This window comes from Rutilus rutilus (genome assembly GCF_951802725.1).
Source record: "Rutilus rutilus genome assembly, chromosome: 6".
Lineage (NCBI taxonomy): Eukaryota > Metazoa > Chordata > Actinopteri > Cypriniformes > Leuciscidae > Rutilus > Rutilus rutilus.
The window spans coordinates 24375779-24391746 of record NC_140214.1 but is presented as its reverse complement, the minus strand read 5'-3'; the positions used below and the strand labels follow the sequence as shown (position 1 = coordinate 24391746).

Sequence of the window (15968 nt, the reverse complement as noted above, 5' to 3'; positions counted from 1 at the left end):
AAACATGAAACATGAAATAAAGCTGGCGCGTTTCTAAAAATATCTATAATAACACATATAAATTTGGAAACAGCTGTTCGTTGTCAACCCTGGAATGCATAAAGTGGGTCAAATTGACTTGGAATGGTGTGATTTAAAAAAAATATTTTATCAATGAAAACAATTATTTATTTGATATTCCATGACCCTCATCAATTTTTCAATATTTTTTTTTATTACCACCTCTAGAATGCATAAAGGGGGTCAAATTGCCCTGTATTCATTTCCTATGGAACTTTGACTCAACACAGTAACTTTGGATATATATTTTTTGTCAATAATACTCATTTTCTTAAAATATGGATTACTTAAAAATATGTTTTTGCTCTGAGCCAAGAATTTGCCTCAAGACACCAACCCTGTGTCTCAATACGCATATGACACCTCCCTACCTTATAATAGGTGACAAGCAGTATGTTAAATAAGTAGTATGTCTGACTTCACGGCATTCACAAAACAGTAGGCAAAATTACCTACTACTTCTGCCATGATTGTGAAGATCACATCCAATGGACACTTTAACATTCAACAGGGAAATTATGCAACTCACTCTATAGCTCACATTACAAGTGGCGGATGTAGTACATTCAGACTGCATTAATACTACACACATTCATGCTTGATAATATTTATATACACATGCATACTTTTGTAACAGTCATGTAGTTCTTCATCAAATGTAGAACCTACTCAAGACAGTATATGTGATTTCAGGCTATAGGAAAGGACAGCTGAAGGCCCAAACAAAAGTGCAAATGCCCAAAAGTTATGCTTAGAAAAGGTGCAGATCTTATGTGAAATGTTCTGTCTTTGTCTGAAAAGATCATTTTCACAATATTCTCTACAGTAAATCTATATTAAAGTACAACTGCATTTAAAATATCATCTTTTATAATGCATATATACAAGAAAAGTGGACACATCAAATATTTGATATATTAAAACATTAGTGTATCATCAATTATTTTAATTATTCTATTAATAGGGCACCTATTCTTGAAGAAAACCATTCATTCCAATACAGGTCATTTTGACCCCCTACATGCATTCGTGTGGGTTATTTTATGGTTTATGCATTCTAGGGTTAAAGTTATTTTTACACATATGTGCTGTATTTAAGGGACATGAATGAAACCCGGCTAAATTTAACATCAGTTGATGGTTTTCTAGGCAGCAACACTTCTGAATTTTCTCACATGTTGTGCCCTGCAGGCCATGCTGGCGGCGGCCAGAGCCGTCAGACCCAATCTCTATGTGATAGCCGAGCTCTTTACAGGCAGCGAGCTGATTGACAATGTGTTTGTAAACCGGCTCGGAATAACCAGTCTCATCAGAGGTACTGATGTCTGTAAGCATGACACTAACAATGTCTTATCTGTTTGTTTTTCTCTCTTTGCTCTGCATATCCTGTCATTTCCTCACTGAACTATCATTCCTGAATATTTACGTCCTAAAACTCTCTCCTGGACCTTGTTTCCTGTTCACTCATTTTGGCTTCATTTGAGGCATGACTCTCCTCCTTTTCTGAACCCATTTTTTTGCCCCTCACCTGACACACTAACACCTGTGGTTTGGTTTCCTCTTGGCTGTTTGTCATGCACTAACCCTGCTTGCTGCAGTTCATGCTGGATGCCGCCCGCACACTGAGGCCTGACCTGTACGTGGTGGCCGAGCTCTTCACGGGCAGCGAGGAGCTGGATAATGTCTTTGTGACTAGATTAGGAATCTCCTCACTCATCAGAGGTATGGCCTTCTAATAACCCAGGTCTTTGACAAAATTGCATTGTAGCTCTTTTATTATATTGTTCGTACATAAGTGTATAGTGTGAAGTCTAACACTATTATCAAACATCCTGAATTGTGACCATTCAAAAGGTTGGGGTCATTAAGGATTGAATGTTTTTTTAAAAGAAGTCTCATGCTTAACATGGCTGTATTCATTTGATCAAAAATGCAGTAAAAACAGCAATGTTGTGAATTTTTTTTTCTATTCAAAATAAGTGTTTTTCTATTTGAATATATTTTAAAATGTAATTTATTCCTGTGACGGCAAAGCTGAATTTTCAGCATCGTTACTCCAGTCTTCAGTGTCACATGATCCTTCAGAAATCATTCTAATATGATGATTTACTGCTCAAATAAACATTTATTAGTATTATCAACATTGAAAACTGTGATACCATTTTTTTCAGGATTCATTGATGAATATAAAGCAATTATTTGAAATAGAAATCTTTTTAACATTATAGATGTCTTTACTGTCACTTTTGATCCGTTTAATGCATCCTTGCTGAATAAAAGTAGTCATTTCTTTCAAAATAAACATCAGTGTTTTTTAGTTTTTCATCATTTACTCGCCTCATGTTGTGCCAAACCTGTATGACTTTCTTTCTTCTGCACTAGAACTTAAAAACTTTAAAAGGACACAAAGCACCATGCAACTAACTAAAACTACCCTAAAAGTAGTCCACATGACTTGTGCACTACATTCCAAGTTGTCTGATGATGTCATACAATATAGTTGGGTAAGGAAAAGACTGGATTTTAAGTTGTTTACTGAAAATCTTGACATCTAGCTCTCCTTGGCACGTTCATGAGAGGCAGCAATGTCCGATTCATTATGAATCACTTTTTTCAGTTGGATCTTTTCAGTGAATAATTTGATCTGATTAGCAAAACTAGTTTTGAAAATTAAAGTACAGGTTTGCAATGACATGAATGTGAGTGAATGATGATGAAGTTTCTATTTTTAAGTGAAGTAGCACCTATTAAAGTGCCCCTATTATGTTTTTTCATATATTAACTTTCATGTAGTGTGTAATATAGCTGTTTGTGATCATAAAAGTTCTGAAAAAGTTTCAAAGATCAAAGTGCACGATAAGCACAAGTTATTGTCTCCCAAAAGAAAGATGCGATTCTGAACTGCCTGAAATGAGTCGTCAGTAATTCCAGTCTCACTTCCTGCACGAACCTATGTACGTTTGTCAAATAAAAGTGCATTATCTCAGCCTATGGTCATTATTGGCTGCCTGCAAACAACGTCTACTTTAACCCTACTTAAATACTGTAGTTGTAGCTGAGGCCTGGAAGTGTTTGCTTTGTGTTTTGAGATGAGAAGACGCTGTTTTCTGCACTTTAAGAGCGAAACCACTTTGTGTGCACTTTCCAAAGGATGAGGACTCGGGCTCAAATTGGTAAAACCGACGCCATCGTTAGTCATTACTGTTCGTTTCACTTTGTATACAAATGCTGAGGAAGCCTTCACAGTATTTGTTTTACGATTCGACCAATCAAAACAGACTGGGCCATCTGACCAATCAGAGCAGAGTAGACTCTCAGAAATGAGGAGTTTAGAGAGACAGAATCTCCAAAGTACCGTTTTCAGAATCTTTGAAAAACAAAATCAGGAGACTTTTAAATAGCACAATAGGGGCACTTTAAACTGATGGAGTATTTATACTTTGCATTGCGTTACTTGTCATTCCTTGTGCTGTTGTAGAGGCGATGAGCGCAGGAGACAGTCATGAGGAGGGCAGGCTGGTGTACCGGTACGGAGGGGAACCGGTAGGGGCTTTTCTTCAGCCCAGTCTCAGGCCTCTGGTGCCCAGCATTGCCCACGCCATGTTCCTAGATGTCACACATGATAATGAGTGCCCTATTCAGGTATAGCATTTTCAACCACGTTGAATTACTTTAATGTTGATGGAGCTTCTTGAAAGAGTTCTTATGTTGATATTCTGTGTTGTAGGTCCGCTCTGTATATGATTCACTGCCCAGCTCTGCTGTTGTTTCTATGGCCTGCTGTGCCACTGGTAGCACCAGAGGCTACGATGAGTTAGTACCCCACCAGGCAAGATATCAACTTCACACAGACTCACAAAACATGGATTGAGTTCTTTTTTTTGAGTACATATTGAAAGCCCTTCTTTTTTTTTTTCTCTACCATCAGATCTCAGTGGTTTCAGAGGAGCGCTTTTATAGCAAATGGAATCCTCAGTCTAAGCCATCATCCCCTGGTGAGGTCAACCTGCAGTCAGGAATCATCGCCGGAAAGCTGGCCCTCAATCGGCTACACCAGGAACTGGCTGCAAAAGGCTTTAGCCAGGTAAATGCAGCCCTGGGGGTCCACAGTGATGGTTATGCCACATAAGGGGCTTTTGCACTGTAGGAATGTTTTCATAGTTCCTACAGTATAATTGGCAGAAGTACCCACTTTTTGGCTTTTTCTCACCGCAGGAACTGGGAACGATTTTAGTTATAGGAATGCCTTTTGGGGGGACTAAATTAGCTCCTACTTCAGAGTAGGGTCTAACCCAGCACAATAGGAACTACCAGTGACAAAACTGTACGTTGATTGGCCAAACGCATGCTATATGTAACACACCGGCAGCGATAAGACATAAGCATACAGAAAGCTAATGTTAGCGGCATTTACCTGTAGCCTTGCATTATGTTCTTTTCTCAGCCTCAGTGATATGTAGCACTGCAAGTTGCTGTAGGAGATTTTGTCTCTTAGCTCTCCTTTTTGCTCTTTCAATCACTTAACTTATATGTCTACATTCCATCTCGATTATCACAAAGACCACGACACGCAACAAAAACACTGCTCAGATCACGGCGTCCGCATCCTCCAGTTTATGACGTTGTTGTGCCGCGGTAGATTACGGCACTTCAGAGTTACTACTGGTGGTGCGAATGCAACCAGGAAAATTGCCATAGGGGAAAATATATATGTGTATATAGATATAGATATAGATAGATAGATAGATAGATAGATAGATAGATAGATAGATAGATAGATAGATAGATATAGATCTGCAGATGGCGATATGACACGTGACACAAGTAAGGTTGTCAGTACTTGTTTTTAAAGTTCATCTAGCAAGTTTTGCCAACACATTAAAATGTTATGGAAAAGTATACATTTAGATATAAATTTAAATATTACAGTTTAATTAGAAACTAAAAATAACCTGCATTTTATAATTTTATTAAAATAAAAGCTACTAACTATATGTATTAAACGCTATTTTATAAACTTAAAAAATAACCAGAAAAAATGTTGGAGTAAATACAGTTACAAATAAATGGTATTAAAATAAAAATGAAATGCAAAATGCAGAACTATAATAAACTTGAAAAAGTTTAATCAATTAAAGGTGTAACTAAATAAACCATTGCTGAAACTAACTAGCTAAATAAATATTTATATTTTTATAGATATTTATATTTTTATAGATAGTATTTCATATATTATATATTTGATGTATAGTATGCTATATATAAAAAATGCTGAATGCTATACACAATTATGAACTAGAAATGACCTGAAAAGAGTAGAATACATTTGTAAACACGATTAAAATAAAAACCAAACTGAAATTCAAAACTATAAAAACCTTTGACAAGCTTTATCAATATGTCTTTGGGTCTTTTCTTAGGTGTTTGTGGACCAAGTGGATGAGGACATAGTGGCGGTCACCCGTCATTGTCCCAGCACGCACCAGTCAGTGGTGGCTGTGTGCCGCACTGCATTCAAGAACCCCAAGCACCATCGCTATGCAGATGAGGTTCCACCGATGTGCATCCCAGGTGTGTCACAGGCTCACTGCTGCTTTTCAGAGATGCTGAACCTTCTTTGTGTTTAACTGGATGAGATATCCTCTCTCACTCGCTCTCACTAGCTACTTTTACATGGACACCTTTTGTTTGAATTCATTCCAATTGACACTGCACGAATATACAGAGTTTCCCGCTGTTAGTGCATACTAACCATTCTCCTATATGTCTTCTTTTCTTTGTTTTAAAGAGCATATATATTTCGTGTCCTAAATAGGAGACGACGAGCACATGAACCGTTGTGCCGTGCTGCTTATATTTATCAAGCAGTAAAAACGCCCTTTCCCGCACCCAAAACAAGGCATCCGTGGATGAGAGGAACAACAGCTCGTTCCACACGTAATACTTTGTTACACCATTTCTACGTCATTGCACATGCACAGTACTTTCCAGTTTCGGGTTTCAATCCCATCCAGTTTTTACATTTCCTCTCGATCGAATTAGAAAAGGTTTAAACCACCCCTTACTATCCAAATGAAATTTTAATCGTATTTTGCCAATTCATTCCGATCGACGCGGTTACATGTGAATTTTTTTTTTTTTTCTGACTGTGCTACTAGTTTGATTATAATCGGATTATTAGGGTCCATGTAAACGCAGCTACTGAGATTCAGTTCTGGTGTCTGGTTTTATTCTGTCTCTATTATGTGTTCTTTGTACTTAATGCCTGACTGGAAGCCAATCCCTGAAATCTCTTGGAACAAATCCTCTCTCACAGGTAAGATAGAGGAGGTGGTGCTGGAAGTGCGTACTGTGGAGAGGCAGGCGGGCTCCTACAAAAAAGATGAGAGGAGCATTAATGGCATGCCTGGGTACACGGTGGAAATTAAAGAGCACATCCAGGTAACTCAAGTGCTGTGAGACCGCTCTAATTATAACCGTTCTAAGCCGACACAATGGCCTCAGCAGAGAGCACTCGTTCACAAAATAGCAAAAGCTCTAACCCTACAGCCCTCAAAGAGCTCTCGTTTCATCTCAACAAATTGTTTTGGTAAACCTCCCCTTTCCTGCCTGGTTGTAAAAATCTGCCGCCTGGACTTGCATGGCCTTTTGATTTGCTGTACTGTCAACACTGCACGAGTTAATCTTATCTTTTGGTCTCAGATGTTCCTTTGTTTGCGTCTCTGTCTGCTCAGCTGAAGGACAGCAAGGTGGTGCGGCAGGCTGGGGTGACGTCTCGAGGGCGCAGTGAATATGTGCAGGAGATCGTGTTTGAGCAGCTGACGCCTGGAAGCGTTATTGCTTTCAGGTTAGACTTCAACAGCTTTACTGTCCCTTAACCCAGTGGTTCTCAATTCCAGTCCTCGGGACCCGCTGCTCTGCACATTTTGTATGTCTCCCTTATTTAACACACCTGAACCAGATCATCAGCTCATTAGGAGAGACTCCATGAACTGAACTGAGTGTGTCAGATAAGAGAGACATACAAAATGTGCAGAGCAAGGCGTCCCGAGGACTGGAATTGAGAACCACTGCCTTAACCGATCTATGACAGTGGTTTTCAAATGGTTTTACATCAGGATTTTGCCTAGATTTTGCACTGGACATGAAGTGGTGATGCCAAAATTGTGTATCATACAAAAAGTAAAAAAAAAATATTTTAAAAAAGCACTTAAAAAAGTTCAAATGGAGTTTGATTGGACACACAATCTTTAATGTCAACAACAAAGAACTGAAAAGTTTTTAAAAGTTTGGGGTTGGTAACATTTTTCAATGTTTTTAAAAGAAGTCTCTTATGCTCACCTCGGCTGCATTTATTTGATAAAAAAATACAGTAAAAACAGTAATTGTCAGGTGTAGTTAAACACACGAATCTAAATAGAATCAAGAGTCTTTAATGGACAGGGAGAATACGCAGCAGAATCAGAACAGTAACTACACAATAACACAAACAAGAACAAAGAAAGAACTAAAGAAATAACTTTTCTATTCTGATATTAATATATTTTAAAATATAATTTATTCCTGTGATGGTAAATTGTACTGAATTTTCAGCATCATTACTCCAGTATTCAGTGTCACATGATCCTCCAGAAATCAATCTAATATGCTGATTCAGTACTTTTAAAGTAAAACATTTCTTATTATTATCAACGTTGAAAATATAAAATATAATTATTTTTTATCAATAAGAATTTTATCAATACTGAGAACAGATGTGCTGATGGGTTTAATGAATGGAATTTGAAATAGAAATCTTTTGTAACATTATAAATGTCTACTGTAACTTTTGATCAATTTAAAGCGTTCTTGCTGTTTTTTTAATCTTACTGACCCCACTCTTTTCAATGGTAGTGTATTATTTATTTATTTTTACAATTGTAAAGTTAGTTCCATTTTATTACTTGCATTTATAATTGTTTCCTGCTATCCACACTCAGTTGATCCAGTACAGACTCCTGTGACCCCGCCACTGAGAACCACTGACCTATGAAAAAAAGTTTTGACTTCTAATAACATTTATTTTGTAGTACGTAGTGAAATGTCTTTGTTTCTCAGGGTAAGTCTGGACCCCAAATCCCAGGAGCTGGTTGGTGTGTTGAGGAACCATCTCATTCAGTTCAATCCACTGTATAAAGCAGGAAGTCTATCTGATCCAAACACACCCGACATACTGAAGAGCACCCTGACACAGTGAGTTCACATTAACACATTTCAGCTTTTGAGTTTTTGATGTGATGTAATTGTTTTTTTCTTCTAATATATTCAAGACACATGGTGCTGGTGCCCAATCTAGATCCGTTCCGCACATTTCCACTGACGCTAATGGACATCCCGTTCCTCTTTTTGTTGTGCTTAACAGCTACTGCAGCCTTATAGTCTTTCTGTCCCACGTAGATTTTCTTTCTGTGCACAGAGGACTGAACATGTATGTTTTGTTCATTGTTGAGGAGTTCTGAAGACCTTTTTTCGTGTTTCTCCTCCACACCAGGATTATGTCTAAGATGACTCTGGCGGATATGAACATTCTGCTGTTTCGCTGTGACGCAGAGGAGAAGGAAGATGGAGGGGGCTGCTACAACATCCCCGACTGGACGCCACTCAAATACGGTGGTCTGCAAGGTACAGATTGTATTTAAAAGGATTTGTATTGAAACTTGTATTCAAAAGGACAATATACACTAGGTTTGTATTTTGTGCAAATAAATGCTTTCCAGATGTCTTAAAGGGTTGGCTCACCTAAAAATGAAAATTAACGAACAATTTTACGCTTCAAAAAGTCCATAAAGAGATCGTAAAACTAATCAATATAACTAACCTTCATCAACTCACACATCAGTTGTGGTAAAAGAAAGCTCAAGCATGTTTGCTTGACGTGCGAGAACCAATGAGGTTCATTCTCATGTTACGCAGCACGTTTGAGCTTCCTGAAGAACCAATGAGGTTGGTTCTCGCACGTCAAGCAGGTTCGGTTGAGCTTCTGTTTATGTTCACTGATCAATGTTTATATGTGAATAAAAGCCTAAATTTAATCTGTTCATCATATAAAGCAATCGAGTCTCTTCAGAAAATTTGGACTAAACCACTCAATTTAGGTTTGTAATCTCTTTATGAAGTTTTTGAAGCGTTGCGCAGCTGTCAACGGCGGGACAGAAAGCTCTCAGATTTCTTTATAAAGATCTTCATTTGTGTTCCGAAGATGAATGAAAGTCTTACGGGTTTGTTATGACATGAGTGTGAGTAATTAATGACAGAATTTGAATTTTTGTGTGAACTATCCCTTTAAATAAGTCACAGTAACCGGCAATAACTGTTGTGATTTCACCCACACAGGTCTGTTGTCTGTGATGGCAGACATTCGACCCAAAAACGATCTTGGCCACCCGTTCTGTGACAACCTTAGGCAAGGGGATTGGATGATCGACTATGTGAGCAATAGACTGATGTCACGCGGGGGCACACTGGCCGAGGTGAATGAGTCAAGCGATTACAATAAATACGGTATATACCTGATAATCTCAGGGTGTTTGTTAAGCTTTGGGAAGAGCCAAAGTTAAAAACTGCTGCTCTTACTTTTAAATCCAGTAGTTAGTTAAATTAAGGTAACACTTTGTTTAGGGTCCAATTCTTACTATTAACTAGTTGCTTATTAGCCTGCATATTATTAGGATATTGGCTGTTTATTAGTACTTAAAAAGCACATATTAATGCCTTATTCTGCATAACTATATTCTACATAATCCTAAACCCTAATCCTACCCAATACCTAAAAGTAACAACTACCTTATCAACTATTAATCAGTAATTAGGAGTTTGCTGAGGCAAAACTCATAGTTAATAGATATGCTAATCTAATCTAAAGTGTGACCTAAATTTTACTCCAACTCTAATGTGTGCTTAGGTGGGTCAGTGGTTCCAGGCTATGTTTGTTTACCTGAAGCACATCCCTCGCTACCTCATCCCCTGTTACTTTGATGCCATCCTGGTTGGGGCCTACACCACTGCACTTGATGCGACCTTCAAACAGATGTCAAGGTCAGTGTCTGAACAAGACTGAGAATGATCAGCCTGGTGTTTGTGTCTATCCTAGCCCATCCTGGTTATTATTATTATTATGATTCCACTTTCAAAAACAACTATATTACAGGGTCTGTGCATCATTAATTAAACAAACAAACAGTTCAGTCACAAAACTCTTTTAAGTAACCGATTGATTCTCCTAATCCAGCAACCAATCGATCTCTATTTCTCTATCTTATTCAGCAAGCTCATTTATTACCATCGCAACCTGGTTCAGCTCAATACTGTATGACATGGGAATTGTCTTTAGCCCTCCTCATCCTCCCCAGCACCACTTGTCTAGATCTGCTATGGGGTTCTACCTATTTTACCTTGCAGAAGCAGAGCGTATCCTAATGCCTGTAATTCTGAACAACATTGCAGATCTAGTCCGCCAAGATCTATCCAATCTGTTTCGAGAGTTGTCATGGGGTTGTTTTCTTTGGGCTGTTATAAGATTGCTATTTATTGTGTGCATGTGTGTGTATGTGTTAGTTTTGTGCAGAATGGCTCATCTTTTGTGAAGATGTTGGCTCTGGGATCGGTCCAAATGTGTGGCGTGGGACGATATCCAGCTCTTCCACCTCTCTCACCAGCCCTGAGCGATGTGCCTTACCGTGTCAATGAAATCACTGAGAAGAAGGAGCAGTGCTGTGTCTCCTTGGCTGCAGGTGACTATAGTTACCCATAGACAATCCTAAATATGTCACAAGTTGCACAGGTCACCAGAGTAAATGAATTATTGAGTGTTGCTAGACGAATAGCCAAAGTGTCTGGGCTGCTAACATAGGATTGTAGGTTTAAATTTAACTGTGTCCAGGTACAGTGTTTAAGATCTGTGTTATCATTCTTGGCCTTGATGATTTCCTCATTCCATAGGTCTGCCACATTTCTCTGCTGGAATTTTTCGCTGCTGGGGTAGGGACACGTTCATCGCCCTGCGAGGACTGATGCTGGTCACCGGCCGTCACCTGGAGGCCAGGTACTGAATTCAGTTCATTTCTAAAGCAATCAACTGAGACGAATGTGAAATAGGCATAAGAATTTGATTTTGATTCAGGGACTAGAATCATTTGAGAAAGATTTGTGATGCAACCGCTAATGGATTATTTTCCCCTTCTGCTAATATGGATGACCTCAGACTGAGAAAAGGGATTTTACTCTTGAGTGACTAGTAGATTTCTCCCTTAGTTCATTCTGTTTCTCTTCATCCTGCTTTACAGGAACGTCATCCTGGCTTTTGCAGGCACACTGAGACATGGCTTGATCCCTAACCTGCTGGGAGAGGGTGTAGGGGCCCGTTTTAATTGCCGTGATGCAGTGTGGTGGTGGCTGCAGTGCATTCAGGACTACTGTACTATGGTGCCCAATGGCAATGACATCCTCCAAAGCCCCGTGTCCAGGATGTTCCCTACAGACGACTCAAAACCCCTGACACCTGGCACCGTGGTGAGCACACCACCAAAAAATCATTTTTGTATTGATTTCCACTAAAATATTTTCAAAGTAAAAACAGGAGAAATCATTCTAATATGCTGACTTATTTCTTATTCGTATCAATGCTGAAAACAGTTGTGCTGTTTAATGTTTCTGTGAGAACCATGATATGTTTTTTCATGATATTTGATGAATAGAAAGAGCATTGATTTGAAATAGAAACCTTTTGTAACATTATAAATGTCTTTGCTGTAACATAATTACATTTATCCTTGCTGAATAAAAGTATCAATTTCAGTAGTCATTCAAAATAGACTATTTAATGCATTGTGAATACACTCTATTAAAATTTTAGCTTCACTGTTAGCCAGATGTCACCAGTATTGCTTTGTTTTGATGATGCCACAGGATCAGCTGCTGTATGAGGTTATTCATGAGGCCATGGCGCGCCACATGCAGGGTATAGAGTTCAGAGAGAGGAATGCCGGACCACAGATTGACCGCAATATGAGAGATGAAGGTAAAGCCTTTTGAAATAATTGTATGTTTTTTTTTTTTCTTTGAAAAATGTATGAATCTGCTTTATTATGAACTTTCTCAGGCTTCAATATAGTGGCCAAGGTGAACCCTGACACTGGTTTTGTGTATGGTGGAAATCGGTTTAACTGCGGGACCTGGATGGACAAAATGGGAGAGAGCGAGAGGGCCCGCAATAAAGGGATACCGGCTACACCCAGGCATGCACTGAAATCTCTTAAAGCCACATATACTCTATTTATAAGACACCATTTATAAGTGGATCTCTTTTCTTTGTCTCACATTCTATGTCTGTTCCCATTATTGAATATGACTCTTTTGTTCCTAATGCAGAGATGGCTCAGCGGTGGAAATAGTGGGTCTGTGCAAGTCTACATTGCGCTGGCTGGTGGAGCTACATAAGCAAGGGCTCTTTCCTTACAATACTATGACCATACACAAAGACGGTGAGCTCAGATGGCCCAGGCGGTGCTCATAACATTAGCTTTGTTCCAAAACTTAGTCAGCTGCCTACCTAGACAGCATTTTAAGGCATCATCAAGCACACTCCCAATGCGAGTGTTGTTACCTTCTAAGATTCCTTTTATCATTTCCTCCAATTATTTGTGTTGTGCTTATTGTTTGTGAGCATTTCAAATCATAGGATGCTGCCTTTGTAGACAACAAGGCAGCTCACTAAGCTTTGGAACAGAGCTAATATTTGTGACCGGTTCATTCTGTCATCCAGAACCTTTGAATCACAAATGTTTCTGTTATACCTGCAGGCAAACAGCTCTCTGTGTCCTATGAAGAGTGGGACAGAAAAATCCAAGAGAACTTTGAGAAGATGTTCTATGTGTCTCATGACCCAAATGACCCCAACGAGAAGCATCCTGAGCTGGTCCATAAGCAGGGGATTTACAAAGACAGCTACGGAGCCTCCAGCCCCTGGTGTGACTACCAGCTCAGACCCAACTTTACCATTGCCATGGTGGTGGTGAGGATTCCTTCTAAATGTAACACACTAGGGGCCCTATCTTGCACCCAGCGCAATTGACTTTGTACACCGACACATGTATCATTCCTATGTTGCACTTTTCCCTCCACAGACGCACGTCTGTAAATTAGGAAATTAACTTGTGCTCCCGGGGGTGGTTCAGCGAAAAGAGGAGGCGTGTTCTGGCGCAAACGTTCCCTGGTGCTATTTTGCAGGTTTAGAAAACAATTGCGCCACTGACCAGGAAAAACTTAGTCTAAAGTCAGTGGCGCGTTGCGCATGTTATTCATATGCTTTTTTAAGGGCGCATGCTTGACCATAATCAATGTAGCCTGTGCACAACGTGCATGCACTTTGATTCTCTCATCTACACAGACGCAGCAGTTCTAATTTTTAGAAAACCATACATTATTACAATGAAAAATATTAACACACGAGGGAAATCATTGTGGTGTCCATGAAGATGTGAAAAAATAGGCATAAATCTAGCTTACACATTTACCCAAATTTTTATGCGCCTGTTTAACTGAAGCTAATTTGGGTGGGTTTCTCCATCCCCATACAGTGTCACTTTTCTGTCTTTTACGGCCCTGACGAGAGCGTTGCTCTCCTCGGCTGTGAAGCGCTCCTGGCGTGCGCCTGGCATATCCGCCGTTATAATAGCAATCCGCCATGAAACAAGTGCGCCTGCTCTTAAAGGGAATGTGAGATGTCGCTCTGATTGGTTTATTTCACGTTACGCCCAAACCACACCTATGAATAATGAAGCTACTTCAGACCAACCCATTTTAGATTTGCGTCGGGCGCAAGAGTCATTTATCCCGCCGGTATAATAGCAACAGCGCCCAAGACCCGCCCACAAAGTTACTTGCGTTTCGCGCTTGATACTTGCGTTTCAGATCGTTAAAATAGGGCCAATTGATCAGATCTAAAAAATCAAAGATCCCTTCACTTCATTTCGTGTGAGCAGGGGTGCCGTAATAGGGGGATCATATACTTTATAAATATAATATTATTTATTTGCTTGTTTGCTTATTTATTTGATATTTTAACATTTGGTGTATTTCATGTTTCATCCTAATCTTTAGCATTATCTAGAGCATTTAGAATAATTTACAGTTATTTTTGTGTTTTATGTTCATTTGATTTTTATACGTAGCATCAATAAATACTTAGATCGGCAGTTTATTTAAATGAGATCATTCAAGTCAAGTATTTTATTTAAATGGGCGACATGCTGAGTTTTTATATGGCTAAGAAAAAAATGGGATAATGCTCAAAAGTGCCAGTGAAAATCAATTATAGGGAGCAAATTATTGGTTAGTTACTAAAAGATTCATAGTTTGTAATTTGTATATTTCTAATGGTTTCCCTTCCCAGGCTCCAGAGCTGTTTACCGTGGAGCGCGCTTGGGAAGCACTGAATGTTACAGAAGAGAAACTGCTTGGACCTCTTGGGATGAAGACCTTAGACCCTGAGTGAGAGTCCATGTTTTCCTACCGGCTTACATTAATTACACTGCATTACCATTATTCCTGCTTCCTGTGAGTAACTCAAGATCATTTGTTTGAATAGTGACATGGTTTACTGTGGCGTTTATGACAATTCTCTGGACAATGACAACCACAACCTTGCCAGGGGCTTCAACTACCATCAAGGCCCTGTAAGATCCATATATGTACTACTTCATCAGCACATTTTCAGCTTTTCAGTCTAAGGGATCACTTACCTTTCTGTTCATTTACCCTCATCAGGAGTGGCTCTGGCCTATCGGTTTCTTCCTCCGTGCAAAGATCTACTTTGCTAAGAAGTTAGGCAAAGACACTTATGACAAAACGGTGTATTTGGTGAAGAACGTCCTCTCTCGCCATTATATCCACATGGAACGGTAAACATTGCATTAACAATTATTGCTCTCCGAAGCAGTGAACGGTATTTTCTCTTAATTATTTTGTTGAACAAATTGGATTTTTAAATAACTGGTGCCATGATTAATGGCTGGTATTGTGCAGATATTACTTGCGTAGCAAATGAGATAGTAAGTTCATAAAGATAAACACCTGTTCAATAATCCAGTTTATAGTGAGTCATTTCAATACCATTGTAGTCATCAAAATGCGGTTCCAACAACTGAGAAACTATGCATGTGAATGGAACAATAAATGATTATGAAAACAGATGATTAAATCGTATGCTGTATTTGGAGATCCCATGTCATCTGGATCTGATATATCTGTGTTTTGTTCCTCAGGTCATCCTGGAAGGGATTGCCAGAGCTCACTAATGAGAATGGCCAGCACTGCCCTTTTAGCTGTGAAACTCAGGCCTGGTCTCTTGCCGCTGTGCTTGAGATTCTTCATGATCTGTGAGCAGAGATCCTGTGCAATCTTATTTGTGTGCTCTTTACTTCAACAGGTCTGAGGACACATCACCTCCCTGAGCTACAGTATAAAGTACAAGACAACATGCTGTACTTCCAGTAATGTTAATACGATATTTCCTTGTTTCACTGTCTTCCATCCCTCATCCAGCTTCTACTAGACTACTAGAGACTGTGAATCTGCCCTTAGCTGAATTGAGGAGCATAGTCAAAATGTTGTTGTTATTCTGTCAGAATATTCAGAACCTGTCTAGTATAACCTATAATTAACCCATTAACCCATTGTTAGTGCTGTAAGTTAATGTGTGGTGTTAGTCCTTCTTCTTTGCACACAAACGTCTTTCACACTGCTGTAAGGTTAGGATGCATCTTTTAAAGCAAAAAAAAAAAAACACATTTTGTTTGCTTGTTTGAAATGACTGAATAATTATAAAAACTAAAAACATGGATAAATGTGAAATAAAAAGGTTTAAAGACTGA

At 39.0% G+C, this 15968-nt stretch overlaps 2 protein-coding genes across 7 annotated transcripts in view; one reads left to right on the top strand and one right to left on the bottom strand.

Annotated features, from left to right (window-relative positions):
* Window positions 1-15968, bottom strand: part of pdca (phosducin a) — a 253431-nt gene that overhangs the window by 90530 nt on the left and 146933 nt on the right. The window lies entirely within an intron of this gene.
* Window positions 1-15968, top strand: part of agla (amylo-alpha-1, 6-glucosidase, 4-alpha-glucanotransferase a) — a 26683-nt gene extending 10715 nt beyond the window's left edge. For 3 of the 6 annotated variants that reach the window (XM_084410269.1, XM_084410267.1, XM_084410268.1), the window contains exons 13-34: window positions 1252-1375; window positions 3539-3702; window positions 3788-3889; window positions 3989-4144; window positions 5481-5631; window positions 6377-6501; window positions 6795-6907; window positions 8158-8292; window positions 8591-8721; window positions 9433-9569; window positions 10001-10134; window positions 10654-10829; window positions 11038-11140; window positions 11382-11607; window positions 12004-12115; window positions 12197-12332; window positions 12466-12578; window positions 12897-13108; window positions 14489-14586; window positions 14684-14771; window positions 14863-14996; window positions 15360-15968. In XM_084410269.1, coding sequence (XP_084266395.1) covers window positions 1252-1375; window positions 3539-3702; window positions 3788-3889; window positions 3989-4144; window positions 5481-5631; window positions 6377-6501; window positions 6795-6907; window positions 8158-8292; window positions 8591-8721; window positions 9433-9569; window positions 10001-10134; window positions 10654-10829; window positions 11038-11140; window positions 11382-11607; window positions 12004-12115; window positions 12197-12332; window positions 12466-12578; window positions 12897-13108; window positions 14489-14586; window positions 14684-14771; window positions 14863-14996; window positions 15360-15477 — 2988 coding nt within the window. In that variant the 3' untranslated portion in view covers window positions 15478-15968. Of the gene's footprint in view, window positions 1-1251; window positions 1376-1658; window positions 1783-3538; window positions 3703-3787; window positions 3890-3988; window positions 4145-5480; window positions 5632-6376; window positions 6502-6794; window positions 6908-8157; window positions 8293-8590; window positions 8722-9432; window positions 9570-10000; window positions 10135-10653; window positions 10830-11037; window positions 11141-11381; window positions 11608-12003; window positions 12116-12196; window positions 12333-12465; window positions 12579-12896; window positions 13109-14488; window positions 14587-14683; window positions 14772-14862; window positions 14997-15359 lie in introns of all 6 variants that reach the window. The other 3 variants (XM_084410266.1, XM_084410264.1, XM_084410265.1) reach the window with 1 other exon arrangement.